Source organism: Dendrobates tinctorius, unplaced genomic scaffold, assembly GCF_039654945.1.
Source record: "Dendrobates tinctorius isolate UK_male_01 unplaced genomic scaffold, ASM3965494v1 ptg000019l, whole genome shotgun sequence".
In the NCBI taxonomy this organism is placed as follows: Eukaryota; Metazoa; Chordata; class Amphibia; order Anura; family Dendrobatidae; genus Dendrobates; species Dendrobates tinctorius.
In genome coordinates, this window is record NW_027361687.1 from 49181802 (window position 1) to 49200613 (window position 18812).

Sequence of the window (18812 nt, forward strand, 5' to 3'; positions counted from 1 at the left end):
AGAAAGATAATTATGACAGTACTCACAATAACAATGGAAAAGATAGCATAAAAGATGATAAACCACATAAGGAGAGTCAACAGAATGGTGACAGAAAATACCTTACAGTAACAGGATGATTTCCGGGTTTTAGACATTATAGTCTAAACAAAAATTGTTCTGGGTTTTTCTGTCCATGTATCACTTCCCAGCCTGTCCATGTAAAGCTATTCTCAATGCAAAATTGTAGGTGGATGTTACTTACGATAACACTGTAATTGCTGATTTAATTTTAATAATTCACCCATTTTTATAAACAAGTTTGCATAAAATAAAAAAAAAAAAACAATATGCGACCCTTTTGCTCCTTTGGTGATTTGTTAATTGGGTTTGGAAAAGGAAGGGACTGAATGTATATCTGATAACATCATCATACAGATGACACTTCTTTAGAGGAAACCCAGTCTGTATATTAAGCAGAGACATCTGCTCTTAATCCTGGGCCTGGGCAAAGGGACATTTGCTAGTATATGAAGCAGAAAAAGAAAATCATGATCTTAAAGCTGCGATGCACACTGTACCTTATGTCTCCTGGTTGTCACAAATTTTGAAGGCTTTAATTCAATTTAAAGCCACAGTTATGTTATAATATAAATTATACTGTGTGCACAACACCCCATTAATCATGATTAATAGATGATTAATGGAGTCGTAACATAGTAATATAGAAAGAATTTTGGAATAACTTGCCTGCCTCAAAAAAATGCTAATACTCAACTAAGTGGTTACAATTATATACACTCTAGGGCAATAAGACGTCACCAATTAGCCCCAAATGAAGCGAACCAACCAATGTATGTAATAAAACTACACAATTTTATTGGGTATCAAACAAACAGAAAAAAGCTACATATCCATATTCTCATAACATACCCCAAGGGGGCAAATGCACAGACCAAATAGAAACAAGGGAAAATAATTTTCTATTGATAAAAAATGCATCAAAAAATGGATTCATATAATAACATAATACCTTAAATGGTTCATATTTCAATATCCCTACAGCACCACTAGAATAGAATCCCACGTCTTTTCACTTTTAATCGCTGCCTTCCTGAGTAGCTTTTCTCTGGCGGCAGTTCTGTGGGCACCCCCGGAAGAAGCAAGAGGGCGAAACGCGCGTCGGGGCACGGGGGTCATTGCACTGGACCATAATCACCACCACTTTCTGGCTAAGGTAATTACAAGCTATACTGCTACTACAATTTGGCTATATTTATTAGTGTGGCATTTATTAAGGGATGGGCTTAGGCTTATGATGCACTGGCATTTTATGAGAGCTAGATCTGTTTACCCCTTATAATGCTGCTTACTGAGATATTGCTGTAAAGGATTCTATTCTAGTGGTGGTGTAGGGATATTGAAATATGAACCATTTAGGGTATTATGTTATTATATGAATCCATTTTTTGATGTATTTTTTATCAATAGAAAATTATTTTCCCTTGTTTCTATTTGGTCTGTGCATTTGCCCCCTTGGGGTATGTTATGAGAATATGGATATGTAGCTTTTTTCTGTTTGTTTGATACCCAATAAAATTGTGTAATTTTATTACATACATTGGTTGGTTCGCTTCATTTGGGGCTAATTGGTGACGTCTTATTGCCCTAGAGTGTATATAATTGTGGTTGAAGTGCCAAATATTATCTTGGGGACACTTTAGTGTTTTGTTTAAGTGGTTACAAATGCCTGCCTGCACTTAGGACATACAACACTACCTGTCACTGTGTGCTGGAGGCCTTCATCGGTATTAGCACAGACCATGAATCACAGACTGGCCATGGGTTTCCTTACCCGAATTTCACCTGTCTGAATGCCACCTTATAGTGAAGGAGACTTATCAAGGGTCTATCTTGATTTTCCAGCACATGCCCAAGTAGGACATTTTTCATGGGATTATCTGAAAAATATATCCACAAAGCAATTAACACCAACTTGTCAAATACAAAATAAAGTACTGTGATATCCCAAGTTACGCACCCAAGTGGGAGTGAAAATATGGCCATAGGCACAGTGATAATTTGGCCAGTGTGATTCAAAAATTAGTATTCACATCAACATCCTATGCATCTATAACATACAGCTGTAATTTTAATCGTTGCAATGGCCAACACTTCCACTTTTCAAAAATAATCCTGGTAGACTCCATAGGGGGCCAATTTACTATAGTGTGAGCATCTAGGATGTGGCAAAAAAAAATCGCCAAATATTGGCACATTTTGGTGCCAACTGTCACATCAAGTTTTAGATCTATTTACTATGTGCTTAAAATCCTTTCACAGCTTACTCAAAGGAGTGTGGCTGACCTCTACAGAGAAACGGCTTGTGGTGTGCCAAATTTATCATCCAGCATGAGCCACTGTGATAAATTTAGGTGCATACTTAGACTCAGTTTACACTGTTTGTATATATTAGAAAGGATTAGTAAAGTTCCACTAGTGTGTTTGAAGTTTTTTTTGAATGAAGAAACCATGGCTTTTGGCAGTGAAGGCGCTAAGTTGAAAAAGATTGGTTTGGGGAAATGTGGCCGATTTCAATTCCGTGTTTAGAAGAAAAGTGATGAAAGGTTTCAGCTGCTTTTGTCTCCTCGGGGCTAACTCCTCAAAGCCAATAAAGAAGCTTGCGTCAAGGTCAATTCTAACATTCACATCAATATGCATGTATGGAGGTGTCTGTAAAAACACACCTCTCAGCTCTGTCTGAGAATGCAACAAATGGCAACAAGAAAAAAATACTAGAAAAAGTCCCCCTGAGAGACATCTGGAATATTTTATATAAAAAAAATTGTAAAGGTCTGTAGCCAGTATTTTTATTATGTGGGACCGCTATGGGATCACAGATGTTGAATTTATTTATCCCATATCACTGAACTAACCGACAATAACCCCGATGTATATTTGGCTGGTATTGGTAAACATGATGGTAAACTCAGAGGCGATATGGAAATACCCCTGATAACAAACTTAATAACAGTGTCCCTTCTGGTCTTGCACATAAAATGTTCCAGTCTAGGGAACTGCAATGGGGGTCATAACAGTGTCGCTTGTTCAAAACATTCTTCGTAGTCCTTGTTCCTTGTGTGTATTTTCTGTGCTGCCTGCCTGCGCCTTTGATATTCTAAAAATTCCTCCTTCAAGGCTGCACAACGTTCTTCTGGGCTGGATAAAGCCTGAGGGTATCGACTGTCCATTGAATCCACCAGTCCCGAACCAGCCGGGCATGGAGCCACCTCTGAAGGGAGTTTTACATCTGCACAGGAGAAAAAAGTTTTAGCTGTGAAATTCATCAATTACTACACACATGAAGCTTGATCTGTCCAACATCTTACTAGATCTATGTACAATTAGTGTTCTCATACCTTCACAACAAGTTATTTCCTCTGTAGACAGTCTAACAGTCTATGTAAGGAACTTGACGGAGATATATCTGACAGGAAATCTCCTTCACATCCTACGTATTCTATATTAAATCCAGAAGTAGGGTCTGATGAAGTTGCATAAACATGAGGGTTTGATATTGCCAACACTTTCAGGACATCTGCAAGATAACTTTGAATCTATTCGGATGGTATTTTTCTGGAACATAAACAAGTAATCTAATTCTTATTTCTTGTAAAATCCACCGGTTGAGAGACCAATGCAACTGAATATGTTGACAGTATTATGTGTAACATCTAAGCCCTGTCGAGTCATGACCCTATTTGTACATTTTGTCTCATCTCATAATACCATGATCAAGCAATAGAAATATAGATAAATTCAATGGACAATAAGCTTGTCACCGAGAATATGAGGGGATGGAAAATTTCTAAGCCGCTTTCTCTTTGGCAAGGGAGGCTCCATATCCCCAAGGAACGATTACTGTAATTACACACAGACTCATGTTTTTCTTGTAAAACCCTTTTGAGATATTGTAAGTCACAGGTCTTGTTAAAATACAGCCATGTCTTCTTTGTTTTTATTTCCATGCAACGCATAATTTTTCCAACTGGATACCTTTAAAAGTCAAATGGTGCTAATTTTTTTTACATGTTCCCTGTGTTCCTGACTGGCTCACGATAGTCTTGTCTAAGCACAAAACGTTAGTTTGTCGGTTGAAATTATCTTTTGATTTGCACAAAAGATCATCGTTCATGGCAGCACATCATTTTGTGTAAACAGGAGTAGTGCTGCTGAGAAAAATGGCTTACCTATCTTTTTCTGAACTTTATGCGGCTTTATGAACACAAACCACATCAAAGTTGAGCTGAACTTTGATGCGATCATCAATCAGCTTAGTGAAGTTTAGAAAAAGACAAATAAACTGTGTTACAAACTCTGTCAGAGCGACCTTCTTGAAGCAGGCAAAATCAGAAAGGACGGTCTAGATGGAGCGCCAGGCAGGCGGCCAATTAAGAGAGGTCCACTGCAGCTCCGGTCAGGTACCTCGGGAGAGGAGCAGACGGAGTGATGAATGGAAAAACCCGGTCACAAGGGAGCGCGAAGGACACAGATGAGGTTATTTAAATCTTCATTTACTGCTATCCACAACGCGTTTCAACGGTGTATATCCGTGTTCATCAGGTGGCAGTGACCTTTAGACTAAACTCTCAACCAAAATATATATTTTTTCTTTTGTGGGAATTTGCAGGACCTCTGATCAGGATATCCTGGCAATTCCAACAACCATGGGAGAGCCTAAGATTTCTGATAATAGATTCCTTCTGTTTTGGAGTGGGAGGCTTCTATGATCTCTGTAGTTAACCCATATTTTATGAAAACCCGCATGACTCCATGCTCGCAAGTGTTCAGAAGCTCATATGTTAATTCAGTTTGACAGCACTTAATACTGTCACATGGCCTGGTTACTCCACAGACTGCAAGTAAACGAATGGAAAAATCTATTTGGCATAGCCAGAAACATTGTATTTTCCAAACAATGGTTAAAGGCACTCCTATTATAACATGTTCTGCAGATCATAGCGATAGTAACATAGATAATGATTCACTCACTTTGTCTTTCTACCTTTCCTGCAGAGATGGTTTGGCCACTGTTACCGCTACGATAGATTTGGAGAGCATCCATAAGATCAACTTCAAGGGTAAACTCTGAGTCCCATTCATAGTTCTCATCGACAGATGTATTCCTCCTGTACAAAACACAAGCACTTGTTATCAATTACTAGGATAAGCTTGAAGAAAATGTTATATATACTCAGGGCTGGTTTTAGGCAAAGTGGGGCCCTAGGCAAAAGTTTAAAATGGGGCCCCAAATGCTAACATATTGTACATCACACAGAAGCATTTCTGTTGTAGTTACATGCGCTGAGTTCAGGCCGCTAAACGAATGTGATCGACAATATTGAAGTTGTTCGCTTGTTTCCCGGCCTTGTTACACCAACTGAGAAAGAATAATAGGAACAGAACAATCACTATTAGATCAATCTGCCCCCATACAGTATCGTCTTATGAGCAGCATATCTACAGTTTACACAGGCGATGCGCTGCTGAGAACAATGATTTTTGTTGCAGCATAAACAATCCAATCGCTCGATGAATATGAGGCATTTTGCTTGTTTAGTATAATACACCCCATAGTCCTCCACATGTGCACCACAGTCCTCCATATTGTAAAATGCACACCCCATAGTCCTCCATATGATATAACGTGCCCCATAATCCTCCACATAGTATAATACACTCCTCAGTCCTCCATATAGTATTATACACTACCCATAGTCATCCATATAGTATAATACACTCCTCATAGTCCTCCATATATTAATACACTCCTCAGTCCTCCTTATAGTATAATATACTTCTCATAGTCCTCCATATATTAAAATACACTGTTGAGTCCTCCTTATAGTATAATACACACCTCATAGTGCTCCATATAGTATTATACACTCCCCATAGTCCTCCATATAGTATAATATACTTCTCATAGTCCTCCATATATTAAAATACACTGTTCAGACCTCCTTATAGTATAATACACACCTCATAGTGCTCCATATAGTATTATACACTCCCCATAGTCCTCCATATAGTATAATACACTCCTTAGTTCTCCATATAGTATAATACACTCTTCAGTCTTCCATATAGTATAATACACTCCTCATAGTCCTCCATATGTTAAAATACACTACTCAGTCCTCCATATAGTATAATACACTCCTTATAGTCCTCCATATATTGAAATACACTCCTCAGTCCTCCATATAGTATAATACACTCCTGAGTCCTCCATATAGTATAATACACTCCTCATAGTCCTCCATATATTAAAATACACTACTCAGTCCTCCATATAGTATAATACACTCCTCATAATGCTCCATTTAGTATAATGCACCGCCATAGTCATCCATGTACAATTCACTTCCCATAGTATAATGCACCCCATAGTTCTTCATATAGTATAATATATTCCCCATAGTCCTCGATACAGTGTAATGCAGCCCACATATAGTATAATGCTGCCACCCCACAGAGTATAATGCAGCCACTCCACAGAATATAATGTAGCCCCCTGAGCATAATGCAGCCCCGCTATACAATATAATGTAACCCCCATAGAATATAATGCAGCCCCCCTCATAGTATAATGCAGCCCCTCCATATAATATATGGTAGCCCCCTCACAGAGTATAATGCAGCCCCTAAGAGTATAATGAGTCCCCCATACAATATAATGCAGCCCCTATAGAATTCAATAATACAATGTAGCCCCCCTCATATAGGATGATGCAATCACCCCTCATAGAATATAATACAGCCCACCTCCCCATAGAATATAATGTACTCCCATAGAATATAATACAGCCCACCTCACCATAGAATATAATGTACCCCCATAGAATAACACAGCCCACCTCCCCTTAGAATATAATGTACCCCCCACTGAATATAACAGCCCATCTCCCCATAGAATATAATGTACCACCATAGAATAAAATACGGCCCACCTCCCCACAGAATATCATGTACTCCCATAGAATATAATACAGCCCACCCCCCATAGAATATAATGTACCCCGCATAGATTATAATACAGTCCACCTCCCCATAGAATATAATGTACCCCCCATAGAATACAGCCCACCTCCCCATAGAATATAATGTACTCCCATAAATAACACAGCTCACCTCCCCATATAATATAATGTACCCCCCATAAAATATAATACAGCCCACCTCCCCATAGAATATAATGTACTCCCATAGATAACACAGCTCACCTCCCCATATAATATAATGCACACTACTGTTCAAACGTTTGGGGTCACTTAGACAATTTTGTGTTTCTCAATAAAACTCATACTTTTATTAATCAAATGAGTTGCCAAATGAATTTAAAATCTCGTCCAGACATTGACAAGGCTCAAAAAAAAAGATTTTTATTTGAAATAATAATTTTCTCTTTCAAACTTTGATTTTGTCAAAGAATGCTCCCTTTGCAGCAATTACAGCATTGCAGACCTTTGGCATTCTAGCAGTTAATTTACTGAGGTAATCTGGAGAAATTTCACCCCATGCTTCCAGAAGCCCCTCCCACAAGTTGGTTTGGCTTGATGGGCACTTTTTACGTACCACACGGTCAAGCTGCTCCCACAACAGCTGAATGGGGTTGAGATCTGGTGACTGCGCTGGCCACTCCAATACAGATAGAATACCAGCTGCCTGCTTCTTCCCTAAATAGTTCTTGCATAATTTGGAGGTGTGCTTTGGGTCATTGTCCTGTTGTAGGATGAAATTGGCTCCAATCAAGCGCTGTCCACAGGGTATGGCATGGCATTGCAAAATGGAGTGATAGCCTTCCTTATTCAAAATCCCTTTTACCTTGTACAAATCTCCCACTTTACCAGCACCAAAGCGACCCCAGACCATCACATTACCTCCACCATGCTTGACAGATGGCATCAAGCACTCTTCCAGCATCTTTTCAGTTGTTCTGCGTCTCACAAATGTTCTTCTGTGTGATCCAAACACCTCAAACTTGGATTCGTCTGTCCATAACACTTTTTTCCAATCTTCTTCTGTCCAATATCTGTGTTCTTTTGCCCATATTAATCTTTTCCTTTTATTAGCCAGTCTCAGATATGGCTTTTTCTTTGCCACTCTGCCCTGAAGGCCAGCATCCCGGAGTCGCCTCTTCACTGTAGACGTTGACACTGGCGTTTTGCATGTACTATTTAATGAAGCTGCCAGTTGAGGACCTGTGAGGCATCAATTTCTCAAACTACAAACTCTAATGTACTTGTCTTGTTGCTCAGTTGTGCAGCGGGGCCTCCCACTTCTCTTTCTGCTCTGGTTAGAGACTGTTTATGCTCTCCTCTGAAAGTAGTAGTACACACCGCTGTAGGAAATCTTCAGTTTCTTGGCAATTTCTCAAATAGAATAGCCTTCATTTCTAAGAACAAGAATAGACTGTCGAGTTTCACATGAAAGTTCTTTTTTTTCTGGCCATTTTGAGAGTTTAATGGAACCAACAAATGTAATGCTCCAGATTCTCAACTAGCTCAAAGGAAGGTCAGGTTTATATCTTCTCTAATCAGCCAAACTGTTTTCAGCTGTGCTAACATACTTGCACAAGGGTTTTCAAGGGTATTCTAACCATCCATTAGCCTTCTTACACAATTAGCAAACACAAAGTACCATAAGAACACTGGAGTGATGGTTGTTGGAAATGGGCCTCTGTACACCGATGAAGATATTGCATTACAAACCAGATGTTTGCAGCTAGAATAGTCATTTACCACATTAACAATGTATAGAATGTATTTCTGAATCATTTAAAGTAAGCTACATTGGAAAAAACTGTGCTTTTCTTTCAAAAATAAGGAAATTTCCAAGTGACCCTAAACTTTTGAACAGTAGTGTAGAATATAATACAGCCCACCTCCCCACAGAATATAATGTACCCCCACATAGAATATTAAACAGTCATCTTCCCATAGAATATAATGTACCCCCATAGATAACACAGCCCACCTCCCCATAGAATATAATGTAGCCCAAGCTATCGCCGGCCCTGTATATACTGGTTTTTCTTCAATTTGGGATGCACAATATTTGTTATATATTTATTATACATATATACACTACATTATATATACCAGTATATATACAACTCTGGCAAAAATTAAGAGACCACCACATCAAAACCCTGTGATGGGCAGCCCAATCTCTAGACTTGAACCCCATTGAAAACCTCTGGAATGTAATCAAGAGGAAGATGAATAGTCACAAGCCATCAAACAAAGAAGATCTGCTTACATTTTTGTGCCAGAAGCAGTGTGAAAGACGGGTGGCAAGCATGCCGAGACGCATGAAAGCTGTGATTAACAATCATGGTTATTCCACAAAATATTGATTTCTGAACTCTTCCTGAGTTGAAACATTAGTATTGTTGTTTCTAAATGATTATGAACTTGTTTTCTTTGCATTATTTGAGGTCTGAAAGCACTGTTGTTTTTTTTAATTTTGACCATTTTTCTTTGTCAGAAAAAAAAATACAAAATTTATTGCTTTGAAATTCGGAGACATGTTGTCAGAAGTTTATAGAATAAACTAGATGGTGGCCCGATTCTAACACATCGGGTATTCTAGAATATATATGCAGTTTATTTTTGAAGATTTAATAATAATGCAATAATGCACCCCCCAATCCTGATATGTATGGTTCTCTCACCCCCAATCCTGATATGTATAGTTCTCTCACCCCCATTCCTGATATGCATGCTACCCCTCAACCCCCATATCCTGGTATGCATGGTCCCGACCCCCCAATCCTGGAATGCATGGTCCTCTCACCTCTCTTTCCTGGTATGCATGGTCTTCTTACTCCCCTTTCGGGGTATGCATGGTCCCCTCACCCCCCCTTTCTTGGTATGCATGGTCCTCTCACACCCCAATCCTGGTATGTATGCTCACCGTCACCCTCCTTTCCTGGTATGTATGGTCTCCTCACCCCCCAATCCTGGTATGCATGGTATCCTCACCCCCCTTTCCTGGTATGCATGGTCCCCTCACCCCCCTTTCCTGATATGCATGGTCCCCTCACCCCCCAATCCTGGTATGCATGGTCCTCTTACCCCCCCTTTTGAGGTATGCATGGTCCCCTCACCCCCCCAGTCCTGGTATGCATGGTCCTCTCACCCCCAATCCTGATATGCATGGTCTCCTCACCCCCCTTTCCTGGTATGCATGGTCCCCTCACCCCCCTATCCTGGTATGCATGGTCCCCTCACCCCCCTTTCTTGGTATGCATGGTCCCCTCACCCCCCAATCCTGGTATGCATGGTCCCCTCAACCCCCTATCCTGGTATGCATGGTCCCCTCAACCCCCTATCCTGGTATGCATGGTCCCCTCACCCCCCAATCCTGGTATGCATGGTCCCCTCACCCCCCTTTCTTGGTATGCATGGTCCTCTCACACCCCAATCCTGGTATGTATGCTCACCGTCACCCCCCTTTCCTGGTATGTATGGTTTCCTCACCCCCCAATCCTGGTATGCATGGTATCCTCACCCCCCTTTCCTGGTATGCATGGTCCCCTCACCCCCCTTTCCTGATATGCATGGTCCCCTCACCCCCCAATCCTGGTATGCATGGTCCTCTTACCCCCCCTTTTGAGGTATGCATGGTCCTCTCACCCCATCATGATATGCATGGTCTCCTCACCCCCCTTTCCTGGTATGCATGGTCCCCTCACCCCCCTATCCTGGTATGCATGGTCCCCTCACCCCCCTATCCTGGTATGCATGGTCCCCTCACCCCCCTTTCTTGGTATACATGGTCCCCTTAACCCCCTATCCTGGTATGCATGGTCCCCTTAACCCCCTATCCTGGTATGCATGGTCCCCTTAACCCCCTATCCTGGTATGCATGGTCCCCTCACCCCCCAATCCTGGTATGCATGGTCCCCTCACCCCCCTTTCTTGGTATGCATGGTCCCCTCACCCCCCAATCCTGGTATGTATGGTCCCCTCAACCCCCTATCCTGGTATGCATGGTCCCCTCACCCCCCAATCCTGGTATGCATGGTCCCCTCACCCCCCTTTCCGTGTAGCCGCGACCAATCAGCGTCGCGGCCCTCTGTCCGCGACCAATTAGCAACGCGGCCCTGTTGCCGCGACCAATCACTGCAGCGGCCCTGTACAAAAATATTAAAAAATAAAAAAAAAAAAGTTATTCTCACCTTCCGACGGCCTCCTGTCTTCTTTCCACGTGCCCGGCCTCGCGTTCCCAGTAATGCTTTGCGGCTTAGACCGTTGATGACGTCGGTCTTCTTTCTCGCTCTCGCGAGCGATGTCATCAGCGGTCTAAGCCGCAAAGCATTACTGGGAACGCGAGGCCGGGCGCGTGGAAAGATGACAGGAGGCCGTCGGAAGGTGAGAATAACTTTTTTTATTTTAACTCTCTTCTTTACAGATTAAGGCCTGCGCTACAAACAGCCGCGCCTGTCGCTGATTGGTTGCGGCCTGGCGGCTGCGACCAATCAGCAGCCCGCGATTTCGGTTACAGACAGACACGATAAGGCGTATGTGTATATATATATATATATATATATATATATATATATATATATATATATATATATATATATATGAGCAATTTACATTTACTCAGAAATATACCTATAACGAGAAAAATCAGAGAAACTGAACGTTTTAAAGTGGTCTCTTAGTTTTTGCCGGGCTTTTCACATAATCTCAGTGCATATCTGGGCTGCAGAATGTTGACAATAAATAAAATTTACCTTCTGTGGCCAGTTTGCAGATATGATCTCTTGCTTCTATGAAAAACGTCCAGGGGGGGTGTGTTCTGTCATTGAAATGAGAACTGGTCGTTTCCTCCTCAATAGTTTCAATTTCCATAGATCACTGTTCAGTGTGTGTCTGGGGGAGGAGCAGCTGGGTGGCCCTGCTCTCTGCACTAAGGCTGCTAGAGGGGGAGGATTTGTTACTGTGTGAGGAGGGCTTGTTCATGTGGTCGGGGAGGGCCTGTTGCTATGGAAGGTGGGGTTGTTGCTATAGAGGGCAGGTTTTTAGTAGAGTAGGAGGAAACGACCAGTTCTCATTTCAATGCCAGAACACCCCCCCCTGGACGGTTTTCTTAGAAGCAAGAGATCATATCTTGGAAACCCTGCAAACTCGCCACAGAAGGTAAATTACTTATTGTCAGCATTCTGCAGCCCAGATATGCACGGAGATTATGTGAAAAGCCCGGACAACCCCTTTAATACTGTGTATTGCTCCCTCTAACATCAATGACAGCTTGAAGTCTTTTGTGGTAATTGTGGATAAGGTTCTTTATTTTCTCAGATGGTAAAGCTGGCCACTCTTCTTGGCAAAATTACTCCAGTTCCTGTAAATTCCTGGGCTGTCTAGCATGAACTGCGCGCTTGAGATTTCCTCAGAGAGGCTCAATGATACTGAGCTTAGGAGACTGAGATGGCCACTTCAGAACCTTCACTTTGTTCTGCTGTAGCCAATGATAGGTCGACTTGGTCTTGTGTTTTGGATCGTTATCATGTTGGAACGTCCAAGTATGTCCCATGCACAGCTTCCGGGCTGATGATTGCAAATTTGCCTCCAGTATTTGCTGATAAAGTGCTGTATTCATCTTTCCTTTAACTTTGACCAAGTTTCATGTTCCTTTGTAACTCACACATCCCCACAACATCAGCGATCCACCTCCGTGCTTTACAGTAGGAATGGTGTGCCTTTCATCATAGGCCTTGTTGACCTCTCTCCAAATGTAATGTTTATGGTTGTGGCTAAGAAGTTCAATGTTGGTCTCAACACTCCTAATTACCTTGTTCCGAAAGTTTTATGGCTTTTCGCTTGTGCTATTTTGCGTATTGTAGGCAGTATTATCTTGTACATAGGAGCGGTATTATAGTAGTTATATTCTTGTACATAGGAGCAGTATTATAGTAGTTATATTCTTGTACACAGGGGCCAGTATTATAGTAGTTATATTCTTGTACATATGAGCAGTATTATAGTAGTTATATTCTTGTACATAGGGAGAAGTATTATAGTAGTTATATTCTTCTAAATAGAGAGCAGTATTATAGTAGTTATATTCTTGTACATAGGGGGCAGTATTATAGTAGCTATACTCTAGTACATAGGAGCGGTATTATAGTAGTTATATTCTTGTACATAGGAGCGGTATTACAGTAGTTATATTCTTGTACACAGGGGCCAGTATTATAGTAGTTATATTCTTGTACATAGGAGCAGTATTATAGTAGTTATATTCTTGTACATAGGGAGCAGTATTATAGTAGTTATATTCTTGTAATTAGAGAGCAGTATTATAGTAGTTATATTCTTGTACATAGGGGGCAGTATTATAGTAGTTATATTCCTGTACATAGGAGCAGTATTGCAGTAGTTATATTCTTGTACATGGGGGGCAGTGTTATGATTGAGTCACCGTAGGAGGCAAAAATAGAAATGCTAGCTAAGTCCAGAAAACCAGAGAAGTTGGCAGCTATCGGATTGCAGACCCCTGAACCTATCAACACAACTAGCAGTAGCCGTGGGGGGCTCCTACGATGCCCTAGGCCCCTCGATCACTGCCGGAGGACTACATAGCCTAAAGACAGAAAGGGAAATCTAAACTGCCCCAGAGCAGACCCCAAAGCAAAAGGCAGCCCCCCACATATAATGACGGTGAAGCAAGAAGAAAGAACAAAACACAGACAGAAAGATAGACTGAGCAAGCCCATGCTAGCTTAGATAAGAAAGGACAGGAAGGCTGCTGTCTGCAATCCGTGAAAAACCCTATGAAAATAAGAGCCAACAAACTGACAGTAAAAAGGCCCTGAAGACGCTAGGCTTCAAAAAAGCCATGTCAGTACTCAGGAATATTCTGAAGACAGAGCAACAGGCAAAAGTAGATTCAGCTCACCCCAGCAGGGAATGGCAGAATCCAGAAAAGCAAGGAAAGCAAAACACTAATGCAAAAAGGCAAAGCAGAAATCTTAGCTTTAGAGCAGGAATCAGACTGGTTTCCTAGAAGTCCACAGAGAAATCACCCGCAGGCCAGAAGGGCGTCGGCAGCCTTATATCCAGTCATTAACTCCACTCAGCCAGTCATCATCATCGGCCCCAGGTGTTTGACAATTATTATAGTAGCTATATTCCTGCACATAGGGGGCAGTATTATAGTAGTTATATTCTTGTATATAGTGACAGTATTATAGTAGTTATATTCTTGTACATAGGGGGCAGTATTATAGTAGTTATATTCCTGTACAAAGGGGCAGTATTATAATAGTTATATTCTTGTACATAGGGAGAAGTATTATAGTAGTTACACACTTGGTCAAAATTATTGGTACCCCTCGTTTAATGACAGAAAAATCCACAATGGTCACAGAAATAAATTGAATCTGAGAAAAGTAATAATAAATAAAAAATCTATGAAAATGAACAAATAAAAGTCATACATTGCTTTCCAACCATGCTTCCACAAAATTTTACTTTTAAAAAAAATAAAACTCATGAAATGGGTCTGGACAGAAATGATGGTACCCCTGAAAATAATAAGACAAAAGGACATGTTAAATCAAGGTGTGTCCACTAATTAGCATCACAGGTGTCTACAATCTTGGAATCAATGAATGGGACTGAATAGAGGCTACAGATACTCACTGTGCTGTTTGGTGACATGGTGTGTATCAACTTGGACCAGAGGAAGCGAAAGAGTTGTCTCAGGAGATTAGAAAGAAAATTATTGACAAACATGTTAAAGGTAAAAGTTATAAGACCATCTCCAAGAAGCTTGATGTTCCTGTGACTACAGTTGCACATATTATTCAGAAATTTAAGCTCTATGGGACTGCAGTCAACCTCCCTGCTGGAGGAAAATTGATGACAAATCAAAGAGACGGATAATACGAATGGTAACAAAAGAGCCCAGAAAAACTTCTAAACAGATTAAAGGTGAACTTCAAGCTCAAGGAACATCAGTGTCAGATCTCACCATCCGACATTGTATGAGCCAAAGGAGACTTCATAGGAAACAACCAAAGAGGACACCATTGTTGCAAAAAAAAATCATAAAAAAGCCAGTAAGGAATTTGCCAAACTACATGTTGACAAGCCACAAAGCTTCTTGGAGAATGTCCTATGGACAGATGAGACAAAAATGGAACTTTTTGGCAAGGCACATCAGCACTATGTTCACAGACGGAAAAATGAAGCATATCAAGAAAAGAACACTGTCCTTACTGTGAAAAATGGAGGAGGCTCTGTTATGTTCAGGGGCTGCTTTGCTGCATCTGACACAGTGTGTCTAGAATCTGTGCAGAGTACAATGAAGTCTCAAAACTATCAAGGGATTCTAGAGAGAAATGTGTTGCCCAGTGTCAGAAAGCTTGGTCTCAGTCGCAGGTCATGGGTCTTGCAACAGGATAATGACCCAAAACACACAGCTAAAAACACCCAACAGTGGTTAACAGCCCTGTTGGGTGTTTTTAGCCCTGACCTAAATCCTATTGCGCATCTTTGGAAAGAGCTGAAACATGCCGTCTGGAAAAAGCAACCTTCAAACACGAGACAACTGGAGCAGTTTGCTATTGAGGAGTGGGCCAAAATACCTGTCGAGAGGTGCAGAAGTCTCATTGACAGTTATTACATGAATCGTTTGATTGCAGTGATTGCTTCAAAAGGTTGTGCCACAAAATATTAAGTTAAGGGTACCATCATTTCATGAGTTTTATTTTTTTAAATTCTGTGAAAGCATGGTTGAAAAGCAATATCTGATTTTCATTCGCTCATTTTCATAGATTTTCTATTTATTATTACTTTTGTCAGATTCAAGTTATTTCTGTCACCATTGTGAGTTTTTCTGTCATTAAACGAGGGGTATCAACAATTTTTACCCCATGTGTATATCCCTGTACATATGTGGGAATTATAGTAGTTATATTCTTGTACATAGGAGCAGTATTATAGTAGTTATGGTCTTGTACATAGGAGCAGTATTATAGTAGTTATATTTGTCATGATCCCAGTGCAGGTTTTGACCTGCACGTCAGGGGTTAATGTCTTGAGCCCAGTGCAGGCTTTGACCTGCATGCCTGGGGTTAATTATTGTGGCCTCCCTTTGGTTCAGGGAGAGTGTCTTATAGCCCTGGGAAACTCCAATCCCCGTCAGTTATACTTTTGCCTTTGGCCGAGTGTGTTGACCCCTGTGTGCCTGTGCCTGTTCGTCGTCTTCTAGCTTGCTTATATGGTCCTGACCTGGTTCTGTCCCCCGTTGTGAGTTTGCCTGTTGATTCGGTACTACGCCACCCTCTCTGTGTATGACTCCTTCCCTGTGACCTGATTATTCTTTCCTCGCCTCTCTTGTACTTTGCAGCTATCTCCGTGTATGACTCATTGGCTACATCTTGACTCCCCGTTCTGTCTATCCTCTGGTTTTGTCGTGCTACCTCGTGCTTTGACCCCAGCCTGTCTATGCCCCTTGGTAACTTTGTCCCGTAGTTACCCTGCTAGGAGTTTTCCTGCAGCTCCTAGCTCTCTGAGGTTTAGGCCACGCCCCCAGCAGTCACGTGCTCTAGGTCCTGCTGGTCTGAAGCACGCACCTTCTCTGCTGCTGCCCGCACCACAGGTATCGCTGAGCACAGTTTGTCTTACTCAGGACACGCACACTGGTTCAGTGAGCAAGTGCAGTGCGGTGTTCCTGACAATATTCTTGTACATAGGGGCAGTATTGTAGTAGTTATATTCTTGTACATAGGAGCAGTATTGTAGAAGTTATATTCTTGTACATAGGAGTATTATGGTAGTTATATTCTTGTACATAGGGGCAGTATTGTAGTAGTTATATTCTTGTACATAGGGGCAGTATTATAGTAGTTATATTCTTGTACATAGGGGCAGTATTATAGTAGTTATATTCTTGTACTTAGGGGAAGTATTGTAGTAGTTATATTCTTGTACATGGGGCAGTATTATAGTAGCTATATTCTTGTACATAGGGGCAGTATTATAGTAGTTATATTCTTGTACATAGGGGCAGTATTATAGTAGTTATATTCTTGTACATAGGGGCAGTATTATAGTAGTTATATTCTTGTATATAAGGAGCAGTTTTATAGTAGTTATATTCTTGTACATAGGAGCAGTATTATAGTAGTTATATTCTTCTATATAGGGGCAGTATTATAGTAGTTATATTCTTGTACATAGGAGCAGTATTGTAGTAGTTATATTCTTGTACATAGGGGCAGTATTGTAGTAGTTATATTCTTGTACATACGGGCAGTATTGTAGTAGTTACATTCTTGTACATACGGGCAGTATTGTAGTAGTTATATTCTTGTACATAGGGGCAGTATTATAGTAGTTATATTCTTGTACATAGCGGACAGTATTATAGTAGTTTTATTCTTGCACATAGGGAGCAGTATTATAGTAGTTATATTCTTGTACATAGGGAGCAGTATTATAGTAGTTATATTCTTGTACATAGGGAGCAGTATTATAGTAGTTATATTCTTGTATATAAGGAGCAGTTTTATAGTAGTTATATTCTTGTACATAGGAGCAGTATTATAGTAGTTATATTCTTGTATATAGGGGCAGTATTATAGTAGTTATATTCTTGTACATAGGAGCAGTATTATAGTAGTTATATTCTTGTACATAGGAGCAGTATTGTAGTAGTTATATTCTTGTACATAGGCATAGTAATATAGTAGTTGCCATATATATTCGAGTATAAGTTTTTCAGCACATTTGCATGTGCTGAAAACGCCCCCCCCCCCCCCCCCCCCCCGTCTTATACTCGAGTGACGTTTCAAGAACATGGAGGGGCAGCGGTGGAGCTGCGGGTCACAGAGGCAGGAGCCGGCTGCTGTGGCTAACTCCGGTACTCACTGCTAAAGAGAAATTAATATTCACTGCACTGGCAATGAATATTCATTTCTCTGTAATAGTGCGCACAGTGTCAGCCGCAGCAGCCGCCTTCTGCAGTTGCCGAGTGGTCACATTTGCCACTACTTAAGAGAGGTGAATATTCATTTCTCTAATGTAGCTGTACACATTATTGCCCGGCGGCTGACATTGTGCGTGCTACTTAATACTCACTGTCCTCCATGCACATAGTTCCGGCATTGGGAGCGGTGAGTATTCTGTGCTCTACTTGTGAGCAGCGCATGATGTCCCTGCCATGCGCTGCTTACAAGTATAAATCAGCTGCTGGCACCGCACGCTGCGAGGGAGCGCAGGAAGGTAAGTGTAATGGTTTATTTTTTTATGATTTTTGATGGGGACCAATCATACCAGGATAAGAATGGGGTCATGAATACACAGATAGGGATGGGGCCATGCATACAAGGATAGGGATGGGGCCATGCATACAAGGATAGGGGTGGGGCCATGCATACAAGGATAGGGAGGGAGCCATGCATACAAGGATGGGGATAGGGGCTAATAATACCAGGATATGGACAAGGAGTCTTGCATACAAGGATAAGGATGAGGAACCTTGCATACAAGGATAGGGATGAGGAGCCATGCATACAAGGATAGGGATGGAGCTATGCATACAAGGATAGGGATGGAGCCATGCATTCAAGGATAGGGATGGGGCCATGCATTCAAGGATAGGGATGGGGCCATGCATTCAAGGATAGAGATGGAGCGATGCATAGAAGGTTAGGGATGGAGCCATGCATACAAGGATAATGACTTCGGACCCATCATACCAGGATAGGGATGCAGAGCCTTGCATACAAGGATAGAAATGAGGAGCCA

The 18812-nt window shown here is 41.3% G+C and overlaps 1 protein-coding gene across 2 annotated transcripts in view; it reads right to left on the reverse strand.

Moving 5' to 3' along the window:
* Window positions 1-1011: 1011 nt before the first annotated feature.
* IGSF9 (immunoglobulin superfamily member 9) overlaps window positions 1012-18812 on the reverse strand; it is a 113499-nt gene continuing 95698 nt past the window's right edge. For both annotated transcript variants that reach the window (XM_073566975.1, XM_073566976.1), the window contains exons 20-21: window positions 5032-5168; window positions 1012-3289 (exon numbers count right to left, since the gene is read on the reverse strand). In XM_073566975.1, the coding sequence (XP_073423076.1) occupies window positions 3069-3289; window positions 5032-5168 (358 nt within the window). In that variant the 3' untranslated portion in view covers window positions 1012-3068. The remainder of the gene's footprint in view (window positions 3290-5031; window positions 5169-18812) is intronic.